At 42.2% G+C, this 19,447-nt stretch overlaps 1 protein-coding gene across 3 annotated transcripts; it reads left to right on the forward strand.

Annotated features, from left to right (window-relative positions):
• The first annotated feature begins 333 nt into the window (after nt 1–333).
• LOC106603301 (TBC1 domain family member 8B) lies at nt 334–19,217 on the forward strand. Of its 3 annotated transcripts, none has more exons than XM_014196807.2 (21): nt 334–453; nt 4,377–4,487; nt 5,043–5,161; nt 5,571–5,796; nt 5,950–6,190; nt 6,340–6,547; nt 6,647–6,814; nt 6,939–7,100; nt 8,438–8,588; nt 8,754–8,968; nt 9,066–9,183; nt 9,323–9,608; nt 9,787–9,919; nt 10,007–10,105; nt 10,199–10,267; nt 10,438–10,678; nt 10,847–10,912; nt 12,844–12,936; nt 16,091–16,138; nt 16,238–16,335; nt 16,484–19,217. In XM_014196807.2, exons 1-21 carry the CDS (start codon nt 366–368, stop codon nt 16,916–16,918), a joined length of 3,375 nt encoding a protein of 1,124 aa, XP_014052282.2. In that variant the 5' UTR covers nt 334–365; the 3' UTR covers nt 16,919–19,217. The 3 variants fall into 3 exon arrangements, with proteins under 3 accessions (XP_014052282.2, XP_014052281.1, XP_014052284.1); XM_014196806.2 differs by lacking the exon at nt 334–453 and adding an exon at nt 966–1,272; XM_014196809.2 differs by lacking the exons at nt 334–453; nt 12,844–12,936 and adding an exon at nt 966–1,272.
• The last annotated feature ends 230 nt before the right edge of the window (nt 19,218–19,447 follow it).

Here is a 19,447-nt window from a genome sequence, read left to right on the forward strand (position 1 = left end):
GATTTTGGCCGACATTCTGCAAATTTTCTCATCGAAGAAACATTTTGTCAGAACAAAAGGTTCTGTTCCCCAAACTAGAATCTGTAACAAACACAGTGGACTTTACCCTTTGCCAAAGTTTTAAAAAAAATAGCGTTATTTAGGAGCGCAAGGGAGAATTTGGTTATTGCACACGCACACGCGCACTTCACAGCATAGGCGTTCCCTAACGGAAATATGCAGATATCTGTTATAACGCGCCAATAGGATCTCAGTAGTTCGTGCTTGGCTCTTCCCACTATGATTAATTTTCTACGTTGGAAACGACAGGCTCTGGTCTATCTTGGGTTAGTTATACAAATCTTTAGTTTCGTTTTAACTGTTTCATGAATTCAAAATGGCGAAAAATCCATCATGGTGGATCTTATCGGTCCCTGAGGGACCCGTGTAGGCTACCGAATTTCATGACTTCAGGTGGGTAAGGGGCGTGACCTTTCAACGTTTCCATTTTCAATATTTTGTTATAGCGCCACCATCTGGTCAATCACTGTTATTTTGTAAATGACCGCAAGATGCTTCATTCACCAAAGTTTCGTCCAAATCGGGCCAGTGCTGTCTGATATCGCGTGTGACGTACGGACGGACGTAGACAGATCCACAGTCCCCTCCCCAATGGGGGACATTATTATTAGAAGTAATATTATTCATACTACAGACAGTATACTGAGCAAATGTGTTCAGTCAATTATATCAGCGGCACTTGACTATAGTCAGAATACATATTCAATTATACGTCATTGCACTTGACGCTCAAGTTATTATGTTACAGTATTTGTAACACTGCTTTGCACTGAAGTTATGAAATGTGATACTTTTCGACCGAGAAGGACTATGGGAAAGCAAGTCTACAGTATCAAGCGAGCTCGTTCTGATTCATGCATCCACTAATGTCAAGAAACTACAATCCCCAAAAGCCCTTGTATCGTTGATTTAAGCAACGTTTTTGTCGACGTGGGAAAGGGTCTGCTCAGTGCTCACATAAACAAATAAATGTCCATGGATGTCGGTTGGAATAGAAGTGAACATCTTGACATGCACATTGGATTCAATAAATATATGGTAATTGAAACTGCCTCTGGAAGCAATAAACATATGTGAATTGAAATATGTGGCTTAAACCTGAAGAGATATTGCTGAAAAATGCATTCAAGTTATGGGTGACGGAAAAAGGCAACGATTATTTCGTATTACAAAGGAGGCGAGGATATGGAGAAGGAGGAGGCGGTTTGACAGGTATGTGTTCTGTTCTTTGCTGTTCTGGTAAAAACCCAGTGGCACCGCAATAACCGTCTGCGAAGTGCTCACGCCATCAGACGAAAGCTCATATTTCCGTTATATTTTCTAATGTCCCCCAGATTATGGCATGTATAGGGGACGGGGGCAGACAGTTCTCCAGATGCCCGTGACAAATTGACAGCCTGAGCCTGGACTTGAAATGTTAGCTTTGATTGCAACAGGTACACAATATAAAGTATGTGGACACCTCTTCAAATTAGTGGACTTGGTTATTTCAGGCACACCCATTGCTGACAGCTGTATAAAATCGAACACACAGCCATGTATTCTCAATAGACAAACATTTGCAGTGGAATGGCCTTTACTGAATAACTCAGTGACTTTCAATGTGGCACCGTCATAGGATGCCATCTTTCCAACAAGTCAATGTGTCACATTTTTGCCCTGCTAGAGCTGCCCCGGTCAACTGTAAGGGCTGTTCTTGTGAAGTGGAAACGTCGAGGAGCAGCAACGGCTCAGCTGCGAAGTGTTAGGCCACAGAACGTGACTGCTGACTCGCGTAGCATGTACAAATCAACTGTCCTTGGTTGCAACACTCACTACTGAGTTCCAAACTGCCTCTGGAAGCAACGTCAACACAAGAACTGTTCGTTGAGAGCTTCATGAAATGGGTTTCCATGGAAGAGCAGCCGCACAGAAGCCTAAGATCACCATGTACAATGCCAAGCGTGGCTGGTGTGGTGTAAAGGTCGCCACCGTTGGACTCTGAAGCAGTGGAAACGTGTTCTCTGGAGTGATGAATCACACTTCACCATCTGGCAGTCCGACGGACGAATCTGGGTTTGGCGAATGCCTGGAGAACGCTACCTGCCCGAATGCATAGTGCCAACTACAAAGTTTGATGGAAGAGGAATAATGGTCTGGGGCAGTTTTTCATGGTTTGGGCAAGGCCCCTTAGTTTCAGTGAAGAGATCTTAATGCTACAGCATACAATGACATTCTAGACGATTCTGTGCTTCCAACTTTGTGACAGTTTGGGGAAAGCCCTTTCCTGTTTCAGCATGACAATGCCCCCGTGCATAAAGCAAGGTCCATACAGAAATGGTTTGTCGAGATCGGTGTGAAAGAACTTGACTTGCCTGCACAGAGCCCTGACCTCAACCCCATCGAACACCTGTGGGATGAATTGGAACGCTGACTGCAAGCCAGGCCTAATCGCCCATCAACAGTGCCCGACCTCACTAATGCTCTTGTGGCTGAATGGAATTAATTCCCCGCAGCAATGTTCCAACATCTAGTTGAAAGCCTTCCAAGAAGAGTGTAGGTTGTTATAGCAGCAAGCAGGGGGACGAACTCCATATTAATGCCCATGATTTCGGAATGAGATGTTCGACGAGCAGATGTCCACATACTTTTGGTCATGTAGTGTATCTACGATGTAACAGTTTACAGTAGCTTACCTACGATGCAGATTGGTTATTTTGTTAACACTGACTGAGCTTCAACAAAACTGTCTCTGTTTACAAACCACAGTCACAACAGTTAACGTCTGGGGCGTATTCATTACGCCAATTCTGTTGCAAAGGTTTCTTAAACGGAACGAAACAGGAAGGGACTTACTTGAATTTGTCCAATAGAAACTCTCCTTTTAGTTGCAATGGTTTGGACTGATTACACCAATGTTGTTTGCACACACACTATGACATGGTAGTGTGTGTCAAATATTGGGTTGCCGACATTTGCTTTAGTTTATTATGGGTGGAGCAATGGGCTATACTGATGTGCACTTCTGTATGAGAATGTACTGTATCTACTCGAGCATGATGCCCTGGAGGCAGAAGAGCCAGGTCAATGATCATCCTTTCCATAGTGTCAGTCTGGTCTACTAATTCCCTGCATTTGAAGTGGAATGATCATATTCTACATTATAAAAAATTATGTTTGCTGATCTTGGAGTTCAATACTGCCCTATTTGATTACATATTGATCCTCCTTCACCGTGCAAGTCAGGAGTCATTCATTGTATAAATTACACCAAGAGTGAGTAGGGTACCTTGTTTGCTCTATTGCAGTCAATGAATGTCAGCTGTCAGTTTCCCAATAATAGTAGGTTGTCTTGCACATGGTCACACACAGGCTCCAATAAGCCAATTCTCAGCTGTTGATCACAGTTATCCACTTGACTTAAACAGCATAGCTAACTTTCACATTTTCTCATCTCTAATGCTAAAAATAGCAATGGCGGCCTTCTATTCTGTTGAAGCCAACGGTGTTCCAGTGGTTATAGCTTTCTGGTGGTCATGGTACATGTATTTGTCAATCAGATGGACACTGAGAACACAATTTTTGGGGCACAATAGATATATTCTCTGACTGGGCTAATGATGGATGGAGGTCCACCAATGGCTGCTCTCCTGTTCAACGTCTTCTCGGAAGCCCCCTGCAACTCTAACTTTTTATTCTGAAGTATCCAGATTTAAATCTCAAATGGCCACAGGGCAGAGGGCAGGCTATTATCCAGTGATGCCTGCTCCTAATTAGGCCCTTGCAGATGCAGAAGTTCTGTCAGAGTGACTGCCAAACTTTTATGATGGATGATTTACAGTATGGGGCAAAACAAAGTCTGTAATCAGTTCACAGCTGTAGTGTAGGCCACTGTAGTCTCATCCACCAGCCGGCTCTTGTTAGCAATTAGCCTGAGTTTGAGGTTAAGACCACTTTACAGCTGTGTCATGATCCCCCAGCACAGCAGCCATAGATGCTGCTGATGCAGTCTGGGATAGCAGTATAGCTCTGACCTTGTTAATAATTTATGAAGGCCACTTCAGGGGTAGATGGGTAACACAACACTGTTGGTTTGAGCCACCGACAGGCAGGACACTTGAATGTGATAATAAGCAGCACAATATCCATTGAGTTTTAACTGTTCCATGTTACATTATCATGGCATGCTGACCCAACCCAGGTGAAAGGGCTGTTTTGTTTGCTAGATACTGTAAATCAATAGACATGAAATTGCCTCATGATGTTGAAATGTCTTAGGATGTCTGTTAAAATATCTGACTGTTAATGGAAATGATTGCTACATATTTTTGGGACAGGTCTCCTGGTTGGAACTCTGGATACGATGCTGGACTCTACGTCTAAGGTTGCGCCGTTTCGCATTCTACACCAGACACCGGACTCCCAGGTTTACTGGTCTATAGCATGTGGTGAGAGTCTCTCTACACTTTCTCAACTATACTCTTCAGTCAGAGTAGACACCACACATTAAGTGTTTTACCCACTTCATATGTATGTACTGTATTCTAGTCAAGGCTCATCCTATATAACTACTGCTGTACACACCATTTTTATTCATATACTGTTCATAATATCTATACACACCATCATATACATATTTATATTCCAGACTCCAACATTGCTCGTTCTATTATTTCTTAATTCCTTTCTTTTTCTTTTTGGGGATTTGCATGTTTTGTATTGCTAGGTATTACTGCACTGTTGGAGCTAGGAAGATGAGCATTTCGCTACACCGCCATAACATCTGCAAAATATGTGTACGCGACCAATGAAATGTCATTTGATTTGAACGTAAACATTATATATAGGCTTTAGTCTTGTAATAACAGGCTACAATCATGTAATAACCTTTAGGATTATATTTTAGTCTACACACATTTCCCATTTTGTAACAAAATAGATGGCTTAGTCATGGATAGTGTACAGTTTCCTTTCAATTGTGACTAAGTTTTCCCTGTGGTTAGGTGGCACCAAGGAGGAGATCAGCCAACACTGGGAGTGGCTGGAGAAGAACATCATGAGAACCCTGTCTGTGTTTGACTCCAGCGATGACATCACCAGCTTTGTGCAGGGCAAGATCAGAGTAAGTAATCACTAAAGCTTATTAAACATGTGGTTAGACACAGACATCAACAATACTATTGTTGATCTCTGCCACTCTCACGGGAGATGGAGGCCTCCTCCAGACTTAATGATTTATTCATGTAGTGAAGCCTACTGATGATAAGTGCTTACTCTTTGAAAATAGTTGGTGGTGATTGTTATTTCACAACTGCTTTATGATATGGAAACATTTTACTGTTTGTTGAAAGCTAAGCAAAGGATAGTAGGTTTGTAATAACAATATGAATTAAGAAACCATATTATGCTAATCTATATGCCTTGATACATATTACAGAATGGAGATTGCATACTGACTTGTTTAGACTGCTCAATTATATTAGCTATCTCAGTGGCCATTAGAGGGATGTTGACCTCTCCTTTCTATAAAGGGTCTGATTGCTGAGGAAGGAAAGGTGTCATGCGTGCAGGAGGATGACCCTGAGAAGTTCCGTGAGGCGTTGCTGAGGTTTGAGAAATGGTTTGACCTCCCTCAGAAGGAGAAGCTGGTCACCTACTACTCCTGCAGCTACTGGAGGGGTCGCGTGCCCTGCCAGGGCTGGCTCTACCTCAGCACCAACTTCTTGTCCTTCTACTCCTACCTGCTGGGCTCCGAGGGTGAGACCAGAGACCTGAGCAACCCCTCACTGTTGGCTAACTGTCACTAAATTGTCACTTATACATTGTATTTGGATACAATATTATTATCATTCCATGTCATGACAGAATGGCAGTGAGTTACTCATTGAAAATAATCTGTTTCCTTTTCAGTGAAGCTGATTATCTCCTGGAATGAGATCTGGAGGCTGGAGAAAACGTCCAATGTCATTCTGACGGAGAGCATCCATGTGTTGGCCAATGGGGAGGACCACTTCTTCTCCATGTTCCTTCATCTCAATGAGACATTCCTGATCATGGAGCAGCTGGCTGACTACTCCATCAAACGCCTGTTTGATAAGGAGACTTTCCAGGAAGAGCCCTCCCTTTCAGACCCTCTGCAGATCACCAAGAGGTACTGTACTGTACTGATGGACTGTCCCTGCGCTCTTCCACATTACTCCTATTTGACAGTTACATCAGGGCGCCATGGTGAACTGAGATGATAGTCATAATTCTGTTTAGTTCTTCCATGCTTTTCTCAGTCACTTTCCTCTCTTCCAGAGGCTTAGAAACGCACGCTAGGAACGAGCAGTTCCGGGCCTTCTTCAGGCTGCCTAAAGAGGAGAACCTGCTGGAGGTGTATGAGAGCTTCCTGTGGGTGCCCTTCAGCCACTTCAACACACTGGGGAAGATCTGTCTTTCCGAGAGCTACCTGTGTTTCGCCAGCCAGGATGGCAGCCAGTGCCACGTCATCATCCCCATGAGAGAGGCAAGACGCTTCCATGAAACATAACTAATTACTGATCGCATATGTTCTGTTGCTTAGTGGTTTGTCCAGTGTTGTTGAAACCAACTCCTATCCTTACAGGTGATTGGTGTGGAGAAGCCAGACCGTAGCAGCAGGGCTTTGATTGTGTGTGTGCGAGGTAAGAGGGCTCTACGGTTCTCTGAAGTCCGAGACTTTGAGCGCCTCGCCAATGCAATCCGCAGGAGGTGTGGGATGACGGCCAGTCCTCAGCACTCTGCATCAACTGAGGTAACTTACTGTTTTGACCTTTGCCATCAACCTTCCAACTGTCTCTAATTCACCTCCTTATCTGCCAGGCTATAATTGCTGCTGTTGAAAACAAACAGAACTGTGTGTTCACTGTGCCTTGCAGGTCATCAGAGGGGAGTGCCAGAACCTCATCAATCACTTTGAGGACAACCCAGAGGAGGTGGCTTTGATGGTGGGACAGAAGGACAGCAGCAAGGCTGTCAGCACTGAGGCCCTCATGACCGTGTTCCATCCCCAGGACACCGAAAACCTGGACCCCAAAATGGTGGATATAAGTGGTCTTTTTCTCTAAAATATTACTTTTGCTCATTGTATGAAGAAATATAAAAATGTCACTAAAATATGTTGGTGTTGGTCCCGTATTTCATGAGCTGAAATAAAAGATCCCCTACATTTTCCATACACACAAAAAGCTTATTTCTCTCAAATGTGTACACATTTGTTTACATCCCTGTTAGGTAGCATTTCTCCTTTGACAAAATAATCCATCCACCTGACAGGTGTGGCATATCAAGAAGCTGATTAAACAGCATGATTACTACACAGGTGCACCTTGTGCTGGGAACAACAAAAGGCCACTCTAAATTGTACAGTTTTGTCACACAACACAATGCCACAAATGTCTCATGTTTTGAGGGAGCATGCAATTGGCATGCTGCTTGCAGGAATGTCCACCAGAGCTGTTGCCAGAGAATTTAATGTTCATTTCTCTACCATAATCCGCCTCCAACGTTGTTTTAGAGAATTTTGCACTATGTCCAACTGGCCTCACAACCGCAGACCACGTGTATGGCGTCGTGTGGGGAGTGTTTTGCTGATGTCATAATTGTGAATAGATTGCCCCATCGTGGCAGTGGGGTTATGGTATGGGCAGGCATAAGCTATGGACAATGAACACAATTGCATTTTATCAATGGCAATTTGAATGCACAGAGATACTGTGACGAGATCCTGAGGCCCATTGTCACGCCATTCATCCGCCACCATCACCTCATGTTGCAGCATGATAATGCACAGCCCCATATCGCAAGGATCTGTACACAATTCATGGAAGCTGAAAATGTTCTTCCATGGCCTGCATACTCACCAGACATGTCACTCATTGAGCATGTTTGGGATGCTCTGGATCGACGTGTACGACAGCGTGTTCCAGTTCCCGCCGAAATCCATCAACTTCGCATAGCCATTAAAGAGGAGATGTCGCGCTGCATGATGCAAATGGTGGTCACACCAGATACTGACTGGTTTTCTGATCCACGCCTCTACTTTTTTTTTAAGGCATCTGTCACCAACAGATGCATATCTGTTTTCCCCATGTCAAATCCATAGATTAGGGCCTATTGAATTTATTTCAATTTACTGATTTCCTTAAATAACCTAACTCAGTGAAGTCTTTGAAATTGTTGCATCTTGCGTTTTTTTATATGTTTGTTCAGGATAGTTTCTCTAGGAGAACAGTTTTTTTCCACTGTGAGAATGTGCGGAGCATGGTAATAGGGTAGAGTTTTTTTGTTGTTGAAAGGTGCTCTCCCTGTACTGTAGAGGTGTCCCAGCCTTGTCAGCTCATTTCTTATTCTCCTGTTTCATCTCTGTGCCTGACAGCTGAAAGAGAAGATGAAGGAGCAGTCATGGAACATCCACTTCTCAGAATATGGCCGTGGCACCAGTATGTTCTGTACCAAGAAGACACGAGACCTGATTGTGCGTGGCGTCCCTGAGGCCTTAAGGGGAGAGCTCTGGATGCTTTTCTCAGGTTCTGTTTGAAATGGCTCATTAACTGTAAACTGTTAAATGGCGCATTTCCTTTACTGACGTGTAAAAGTGTGGTGTCTTTAATGTTTTAATGCTGTAGATAGCTGTAGGAAGCTGGATGTGTTTCGTTAAATATGGTGTGGGCTGTTTTGCCATTGTACTTTAGGTGCAGTCAACGACATGGCCACTAACCCGGGGTACTACAGCGAGCTGGTGGATCAGTCTCTGGGGACCAGCACCCTGGCCACTGATGAGATAGAGAGAGACCTGCACCGCTCCCTACCAGAGCACCCTGCCTTCCAAAGCGACACAGGCATCTCTGCCCTGCGCAGAGTCCTCACTGCATACGCCTACAGGAACCCCAAAATCGGCTATTGCCAGGTACCAAGCTAGAAACCCCTATAACACTTCCTGACATTTTTTATTTAAAAAAGCTAATGGGCACCTTTACATCTCTCGTGCTTTTTCTCTTGTGAAGGCCATGAACATCCTGACGTCAGTCCTGTTGCTCTATGCAAAAGAGGAGGAGGCTTTCTGGCTGCTGGTGGCCGTCTGTGAGAGGATGCTTCCTGACTACTTCAACCGCAGGATCATTGGTGAGTGACGCAGCTGAATAACAATATCATTTTTAGTTGTAGCATGACATTAGATATATGTACTGTATGTGTGTTTGATACTGAATTACACTTTCCCCCTTAACTGCTAAAAATCCTGTTTACAAACTTGTTTCCTCAGGTGCACTGGTGGACCAGGCAGTGTTTGAGGAACTGATCCGAATGCACCTCACCCAGCTGACGGAGCACATGACAGACCTGACCTTCTTCTCCTCCGTGTCCCTATCCTGGTTCCTCACCCTGTTTATCAGCGTTCTGCCAATAGAGAGCGCTGTCAACGTGGTCGACTGCTTCTTCTACGACGGCATCAAAGCCATCCTGCAGCTGGGCCTGGCTGTGCTCGACTACAACATGGAGGGCCTGATCAGCTCCCATGACGACGCTGAGGCAGTCACCATCCTCAACAAGTGAGTGTCAACACAGAGAGGGAGGGGTCTGAAGGTCAACTGAATTGGTTATTTCAAAGTACCGTATTAGGTTTATGATGGATTGTGAAGTAACATAATCTCCAAAACGATGAGTTAATTCTACAGGAATGTCTATTTAATTCATGTTACTTAGCTGCTGCTCTGTTTGCCCTGGCAGGTTTTTCGATAATGTGACAAATAAGGACAGTCCTCTTCCACAAACAGTGCAGCAAAACTCTGTAGGGAACAACGACAAAGCATCATCCAGCTCCAAGGTGGACGTCAGTGATCTCATCAAAGAAGCCTATGAGGTACTGTAACAGCCAGAGCTGCTAGGACTCACCCCATGTCTCAATGTCAGGCTTGTCATTGATTAGACTTTTTTAATTTGCTGACAGAAATATGGAGACATGAAATCAGAGGAAGTAGAGAGCATGCGGAAAAGAAACAAACTATATGTTATCCAAACGTTAGAGGATACAACCAAGCAAAATGTGGTGAGTTGCTTATCCCCAAACTTCCATAGCATCTTTTTGACATTGTTCACTACAATTTGATGTAGAATGATTTGAGATGTACTTTTTTCCCAGCTGCGGGTAGTGTCACAAGAAGTAAAGTTCAGTGCTTCCCAGCTTGACGAACTTTATGTATTGTTCAAGGTGGGTGCAATATCAAAATCACTATTTTCAAATAATAATAATATACCTACATGCATTAATATTCCTTCTCATAGACACAGAGTTGACATGACTGGCATGAAACATTTAAATATGTTGAAAATAGACACAAAGTTAACCGCTGGAGATTGAATACTTCAATGCGTTTCCAGAGGCAACATTTCCTCAGCTGCTACTGGATGATGAACAGCCCAGTCCTGCTGCACCACGACCCCAGCCTGGCCTATCTGGAGCAGTACCAGCTGGGCTTCCATCAGTTCAGCCTGCTCTTCTCCCTCCTGGAGCCCTGGTCCCTCTGCAGCGGCAAGGACACCCTCTTCCTCTGGGCCTTCCGCCTGCTGGATGAGAACCAGGATGGCCTCATCAACTTCAAAGAGTTCTGCTGTGCCTTGGGTAAGGTTACACCAGCGCTCTGATGCATAGCTACAAGTCTATGAACGCTGTTCCGACCCTCCGCTTCTAACATTATCTGTGGGAACTGTATGTCACATCTAATCCAGCATCAACCTCATGAAACCGTTCATGCTAATTTACCCCTTCCCTATTTTGTTCTTAATACAGACATTTTGTACAGTGGCACTTTCACCAACAAACTGAAATTCCTGTTCAAGCTTCATCAGCCACCAGGTAAGTAAGATCACCAATAACTTCATCAGCACCTTCTCTATTAACCACTTGTCATTCTATGTCTGATACTTTTGTTCTGTATTCCTTCTCAATTGCCTTCACAAAGTATTCATACCCCTTTACTTATTCCACATTTTGTTGTTACAGCCTGAATTCAAAATGTATTCAGTATATGTTTTTTCTCACCCATCGACACACAACTCATAATGACAGTGAAAACATGTTTTTAGACATTTTTGCAAATTTCTTTGAAAATAAATTACAGAAATATCTAATTTACATAATTATTCACACCCCTGAGTCAATAGAAGCACCTTTTGCAGCGATTACAGCTGTTAGTCTTTCTGGGTAAGTCTCTAAGCGCTTTCCACACCTGGATTCTACAACAATTGTCCATTTATTATTTTGAAAAACTCAAGCTCTGTCAAATTGGTTGTTGATCATTGCTAGACAATTTTCGTGCCATAGATTTTCAAGTAGATGTAAAAAACAAAACAAAAATTACTCAGGAACATTCAATGTCTTCTTGGTAAGCAACTCCATTGTAGATTTAGCCTTGTGTTTTAGGTTATTGTCCTGCTGAAAGGTGAATTCATCTCCCAGTGTCTGGTGGAAATCAGACTGAACCAGCTTTTCCTCTAGGATTTTGCCTGTGCTTAGCTCCATTCCTTTTTTATCCTGATTAACTCCCCAGTCCTTAACAATTGCAAGCTACCCATGACATGATGCAGCCACCACTATGCTTGAAAATATGGTATTCAGTAATGTATTGTAATTCCCCAAACATAACACTATTCAGAACAAAAAGGTAATTGCTTTTCCAAATGTTTTGCAGTTTTACTTTAATCCCTAATTGCAAACAGGATGCATGTTTTGAAATATTTGTATTCTGTACAGGCCTCCCTTCTTTTCACTCTGTCAATTAGGGTAGTATTGTGGAGTAACTACAATGTTGTTGATCCATCCACAGGTTTCTCCTATTACAGCCATTAAACTGTTTTAAAGTCACCATTGGCCTCATGGTGAAATCCCTGAGCGGTTTCCTTCCTCTCTGGCAACCAAGTTAGGAAGGACAACTGTATATTTGTAGGTAGCCTGGTGGTCTAGCGGTTAAGAGTGTTTCCGCCAGTAATTAAAAAATGGTCACTGGTTCGAATCCCAGAGCCGGCAAGGTGGAAAGATCTGCCGTTCTGCCCTTGAGCATGGCAGTTAACCCCCAACCACAACTGCTCCCCGGGTGCCGATGATGTCGAGAGATGCAGAATCAGAGAGATGAATCAGAGAGATGCAACCCCCTGCATCTCTCCGATTCATATTTACCCGTCTACCGATAGCTGCCCTTCTTTGCAAGGCATTGGAAAACCTCCATGGTCTTTGTGGTTGAATTTGTGTTTGAAATTCACTGCTCGACTGAGGGACTTTACACATAATTTTTTTTGTGTGGGGTACAGAGATGAGGTAAACATTCAAATCATGTTAAACACTTTCATTCAGAGCAAATTTTTACTCCTGAATTTATTTAGGCATGCAACAACAAAGGGGTTGAATACTTATTTATTCAAGACATTTCGGCTTTTCATTTTTTTTATAATTTGGAAACATTCTAAAAACATAATTCCACTTTGACATTATGGGGTATAGTGTGTAGGCCAGTGACCAAAAATCTAAATTTAATCCATTTTAAATTCAGACTGTAACACAACACATTTTGAAAAAGTCAAGGGGTGTGAATGTTTTCTGATGGCACTGTATAATAAGAAACAAATCTGACTCCCAATACAATTTTCCTGCAGACTATGCCTTTATAATTTCAACTGTACTGTATATTTTGTGCTACTCTTCTACTCACCAACTAATCTCTTTGTTAACCGTTCCTTACATCTGTCCCTACTGTAATGTTGTATGCTCTCACAGAGAATATCTTCTTCCAGCTTTCACAGGTAGTCCTTTCCAATCAAAGGCCCAAGGACTGCCTCACTTTATTCCAATGACTGACGACCTATCCCACTTGAGTCGATTGACTGGTCAGCTTGCTTTGCTCTTTTCTTTCTCTGCTATAACCATTTCACTCGAGGCCTCTCTGTGCTTTTCTCTTTGGTAGATGCTCATCTGTCTGTCTTTAACAATGTCTTAAATGTGGGTCTTTTGTTGTGTACAATTTGTTTTACTACCATCTAGGGATGTTAACTAAATTGGTTAGCCGCGGAAAATACATTTGATCGCTCATGCTTATCGGTTTATAGGTTAATTTGCATAATTTTGTGGAATTAAATTGGTGTTATTTGTCATGTAGTTTACGGCCAAGATCCTTTTAATGCGTAAATTCGCATAGCCAAGCTTGCTTCGCCCTCATGTTGGTGCTAACAAGCAGGTGAGCTAGTGCTAGGTTTCAATAGCCAATCCAGTAGGGGCTGGAAACTATAGTGAACTTTTTTCCAACTTTGGTCCTGCCCTGTTCACACTCTATGCTCGCATTGCTCAACGGTCCACCGCCCACTTTGCTTCCTTCATTGAAAATGAATGGTCTTCTGTTGTTTCATAGCTCCCCAATGTGCTATATGGATCTCTTGTGTTGTTTATCACATGCGCACAGCATACAGAGTCTAGTTTGAGGAGCAGAATAGCCTATCACCTGTCCTCCAACGTGAGAGCCGCTCCTCAAAAAGTGGGTACTGGAATGAAATGTGTTTTTTTAAGGCCAGTCATTACGCAACAAATTGCTTAACAGTTCTAAATGCAATCACGTGTTAACTGTTTCGAAGCCTACCGAGTGGCGCAGTCGTCTAACGCATCGCAGTGCTTGAGGCGTCACTACTAAGTCCCTCACTGTTGCCGCTTGTTATAGACCCGCCTCAGCTCCCAGCTGTGCCCTTGACACCATATGTGAATTGATTGCCCCCCATCTATCGTCAGAGTTCGTACTGCTAGGTGACCTAAATTGGGATATGCTTAAAACCCCGGCCGTCCTACAATCTAAGCTAGATGCCCTCAATCTCACACAAATTATCATGGAACCTACCAGGTACAACCCCAAATCCGAAAACATAGGCACCCTCATAGATATCATCCTGACCAACTTGCCCTCTAAATACACCTCTGCTGTTTTCAACCAGGATCTCAGTGATAACTGCCTCATTGGCTGCATCCGTTATGGGTCCGCGGTCAAACGACCACCCCTCATCACTGTCAAACGCTCCCTAAAACACTTCTGCGAGCAGGCCTTTCTAATCGACCTGGCCCAGGTATCCTGGAAGGATATTGACCTCATCCCGTCAGTAGAAGATGCCTGGTTGTTCTTTAAAAGTGCTTTCCTCACCATCTTAAATAAGCATGCCCCTTTCAAAGAATGTAGAACTAAGAACAGATATAGCCCTTGGTTAACTCCAGACTTGATTGACCTTGACCAGCACAAAAACACCCTGTGGCGTACTGCACTAGCATCAATATGCAACTTTTCAGGGAAGTCAGGAACCAATACACACAGTCAGTTAGGAAAGCAAAGGCTAGCTTTTTCGAACATAAATTTGCATCCTGCGACACTAATTCCAAAAAGTTTTGGGACACTGTAGTTCATGGAGAATAAGAGTACCTCCTCCCAGCAGCTACTTTGTTGTCCTTAAGCCATTTTGCCACAACTTTGGAAGTATGCTTGGGGTCATTGTCCATTTGGAAGACCCATTTGCAACCAAGCTTTAACTTCCTGACTGATGTCTTGAGATGTTACTTCAATATATCCACGTAATTTTCCATCCTCATGATGCCATCTATTTTGTGAAGTTCACCAGTCCCTCCTGCAGCAAGCACCCCCACAACATGATGCTGCGATCCCCGTGCTTCACAGTTGGGATGGTGTTCTTCGCCTTGCAAGCTTCCCCCTTTTTCCTCCAAACATAACGATGGTCATTATGGCCAAACAGTTCTATTTTTGTTTCATCAGCTTGCAAGGCGAAGAACACCATCCCAACCGTGAAGCACGGGGGTGGTTTGTAGGCCTTGCTCGCATATGCTTTTTCAGTTCTGCCCACAAATTATAGTAGGGCTGGGCGATAAATCAATATCAATAATTATCGAGGTAATTACTTCCCTCAATAACGACATAAAAATGTTTAGATTCATTTTCGTTAATGTCGATATAGAATAATTAGGTACAGCAGTCCATTTCACCTCTGACGCAGCAGGAACGTGCGGAGAAGTGACAATATGCACGTGGAGAAGTATACGCCCACTAAAAACCACTTAGCACCTCGAGTGATGGAGTAGCCACTTAACCACGAAAAATGAGTGATGTAGGCGAAAACAGTGGCAGTGATAGCCATGGAGTAGGAGCAGCTTCCAACAAAGAAATTATTGATAAAAAGGGTTAAACTGTTTCAGTAATTTGGAAGTGGTTTGGCTTTTTGAAGTCCGACAAAGAGCAGAGCAATGTTCGGTGCAAATTGTGCCGTAGACAGGTGGCTACGAAGTATGGTAATACGACAAACCTTTTCCAACATCTGAAGCAAAATCACTCTTTGGAACATGCAAGATGTTTGAGTTTGCGCAACGGTATTGATAAAACGCCCCTCAAGCACCAGCCAATCTAGGGATGTTTGCCCAAAGCAGTCAACGCTGATAGCGTTTATGCCCTACAAAGCAAACATCGAAAAGACAAAGACATCACAAATGCTATTATGCATTGCGTTGCTAAGGACATGCTACCAATTAGCACAGTTGAAAAGGAAGGTTTCAAGAGGCTTATCAATTTAATTGACCCCAGGTACGTGCTCCCTGGCCGCAAACATGGAACAATTTTCCTTAAAGTATAATTTTATGTGTAGCTCACATATTAAAAAAAATAAAAATAAATTACCTTTGTTTTATCTAGGCAAGTCAGGTTAAGAACAACTTATTTACAATGACGGCCTCTACGCAGACGACACCATTCTGTGACATTTCACATTAAATAAAGTGGTGATCCTAACTGACCTAAAACAGGGAATTTTTACTAGGATTAAATGTCAGGAATTGTGAAAAACTGAGTTTAAATGTATTTGGCTAAGGTGTATGTAAACTTCCGACTTCAACTGTATATATGATATAATTGCTCACTGGTTATGGTTTAGAATGGCAAAATGTACTTTACAGTTACTGTATGACTTCCTTTGACTTATGTGAATGTACTCCATTGTTACTATGTAGTGTCTGATCTTCCAGAAGATGGCGTGATCAGAAAAAGTCCTGAAAGAGGTATTTTAATTGGCTTTTCTCTTTTACCAAGCTTCACAATGTTGCTAATTTGAACAGAATGTCAGAATACACATTGCACATTCTGTTTCACTCCCACAGGTAGAGGGAAAGTGGATCTGCAGGCCTACCTGAAACAATGGCAAGATGAGATACTAAAGAAAGAGGAGTGCATTAAGGATTTACCCAGAATTAACCAGGTGAATACACATCTATCTAGGTTAACATGAAGTCAATCAGGTGACTGAAATAGTTATGTTTTGAACAGATAAACTTTGAACAATTGAATCCACATGTCATTCCTTTATGCAAAAGTCTTAATTGAATCTCTTTTTTTATGGTTGTCAGGCTCAGTTTATCCAGTTCTCCAAAACGCTCTACAACCTGTTCCATAGTGACCCTGAGGAAGAGTCTCTGTACCGTGCTGTGGCTCGAGTCACCAGTCTTCTGCTGAGAATGGAAGAAGTAGGGCGCAGGCTCCAGGAGCCCACCAGTCCCCAGAAGTCCACCACTAGCCCCATCCAGGCTGCCCTAGAGGGGGCTCTACCTGACGGGGAGGCTTCCAGCACCCCTGATAGCAGCTCTGACACACCTAGCACTCCCATCACTTTGGAGGCAGGCTCCATCCCACAGGAGGTCGAGTGGTCATTCGCTTTTGAGCAGATCCTGGCATCCCTGCTCAACGAACCTGTCCTTGTGCGCTTCTTTGAGAGGCCTGTAGACATTCAAGCCCGGCTGGACCATGCCAAGTGTGCTCAGTTGAAAGCCAAGACAAACAAGTGAAGGATCCACTGTGGGTTTAACCCTCTTATCAAAGCCATTAAGTCTCTCTTCACTATCCTCTCTATTTTCTACTGTTATTTCTCCGCCTGGTCAGGTAACAGGAAAGGATCCTAAGCCAACCCTGTTCACTGTAACCAAACGTAGAAATATACTTGTATAAATTCCAGTTGTTGATTCATAGTTTGTCCTGTCGTCTGCACACCAGCGAACCTGCTCAAGCATCTTGCTTCTATGTGTCAGAGTGGTTTTTCTCATGCAGCCTTAAATCTCTCAGCTAATTTTCAGAAACACCAGCCTTTCAAATTCGGGTGAGAGTGATCAGTTGACCTGTGTGGAATATATAGGGAGCACCCTCCAGGGTAGTCACTTGAAGCCAACAATGGAAGTCAATCATTGCTTGATACCGGTGCATGTAGATGGGATGAATAATTGTATATGAGGCCCTTACTGTTGCTCATCCATAATTATGCAATGAATGGAACCTAGAATGGAGAGATGAAAGAGGCACCACTATGTTATTGTATCTCTAGGTTTACTTTGTAATGAAGGGATGTGGCCAATTTATTTCTGGTCATTTTATGGAGGGGGGCTTTTGAAAACAATGGGACCACTACTTACTAAAGGCCCAAGAGTGCTGAATATTTGGAATTCTACATTTCTGTTTTTTTTAATGACATATCTTACGTTTTTGCCATCAAATATCCATTTGTTTTGCTGAAATATCATGAGTGAGGGAACAAGAGCATGTTGTCATTGCCAAGTCAAATCACTTTCAGGACACAAACTAAAAACTAATTGTATAGTTGTTGTTGAGGCAACCACAAATGAGGACATTGTGCAATATTTAGATTCTAACTAATGTCTGAGTCTTTAAAGGAAATTAAATTCATGTATATATAATTTGATATACAGAAGAATATACATAACTGTCTTATGATTTATATTATCTTGTTTGATATTGTAAATTTAATTGCGTTGCAAAGGGATTACAAAATATTTGTCACAGTAAATGTTATATTTATAATGTTTTGTAACAGGAAGTTCTTGTTATGTTTGATTATATTTGTGAGACTGCAGAAAAAATATTTTCACGTGCATAACTGGTAGTGTATATCCTGTTACACATTCCTTTATAAATTGTTAGACTTTTTTGAAATGCTGTTAAGCATGAAAGGATGCATGGGCATGGATAAATTATGACAATAACGAATTATTCCAAATGCAACACAGTTGGCTCTGAATGTGTTACTTTATTTCTAGGTTTGATGTGGTGGACTGTAAAATGCAGGATTTTAGTCAGATGTTGATTGGGAAAAAACCTGCTTCAATGTCCTTTGTGTAGTATAGATATTTCTATTTTACATGAGCAGTTATAAATATTTATTTTCAAAATGAGTCAGGAAAAGGACAGCTGAGCAACTTTTACATGATTTATATTGTCTGTATTTGAGCGTTCTTCCTCAGTGCCATCTGTGTAAAATCAAACCTTGCAGTTATATTATAGTCCTCGAAAATGTTATTCCTTGTTATAATAGATGCTAAGGTTAATAGAAATATTTGTCACTTTAAAGCATTTACTTGACAGCACAATATCATAAAATATGGTCGATCTGTAGCTACTTTGCAGTTTTTTTATCAATATAGTAATGAGTCCATATTCATGGGAGAGCAAGTGTTAATGTTTCAAATTAGCAGTTTACTCTACATTGCATTAGTAGTGACTCTTGAGTGGGAAGTTAAATTCACCTGTGAACAAGTCAACTAAATGAAGGTCTTAAAATATTTGCAGGGAAATTGCCATTTGAAATGACGCAGTTCTCATGATAGATTGTTGTAGACTACACTCACATTTAGAAATAAAGAGACATTGTCTATGGGCTTTATCAGTTATGCAGTAGACATCTATAGTCAGATTTTTATCAACTTGATGCAATACATAGGATAATGGTGTACTTATTACCAGTGAAACTACATTACGTGACCTTTTATTTCACCTTTAAGCTGTTTACGCTTTAAGATGACTCATAGCACAAATGTACTTAGGCCAACTTAAGATAACTTGTAAATGTAATGGCATTGTTTCCAATTAATGGTCTTAATTACAGTACTCTCATTTAAACACATTTATATGGTGACTGTCTACAGTCAATGTACTGCCTGTTTTTGTGGGAGGGTTTTCTGGAGGAAAATGAACCCGTTGAAATGTTATGTCGTTTTTGATCTGCCTGTGCCTATCACAAGTGACACTATGTGAATGTCAAACGTCTTGAAATGAAATAAAGTTATAATAAAAAAATCAGAGTGTCTGTCTTAGACATGAAATATGTTTATTTGAATGAATGAGTTGTTTTGCAAATAGGCCAAGTGAATGAACAGAACAGCCAGGATGGATTTGAACCACTCCAGGTCATAGGTCAGAGATAGGAAACACTGTTCCTGGAGTTCTGCAGGATTTTGTTCCACCTAGGCACCACACTTGACCAACTGAGCTAATTGATCTGTTCAATAAATTCAACAACTGGTCTTCCA

Source organism: Salmo salar, chromosome ssa04, assembly GCF_905237065.1.
Source record: "Salmo salar chromosome ssa04, Ssal_v3.1, whole genome shotgun sequence".
NCBI classification, from domain to species: Eukaryota; Metazoa; Chordata; class Actinopteri; order Salmoniformes; family Salmonidae; genus Salmo; species Salmo salar.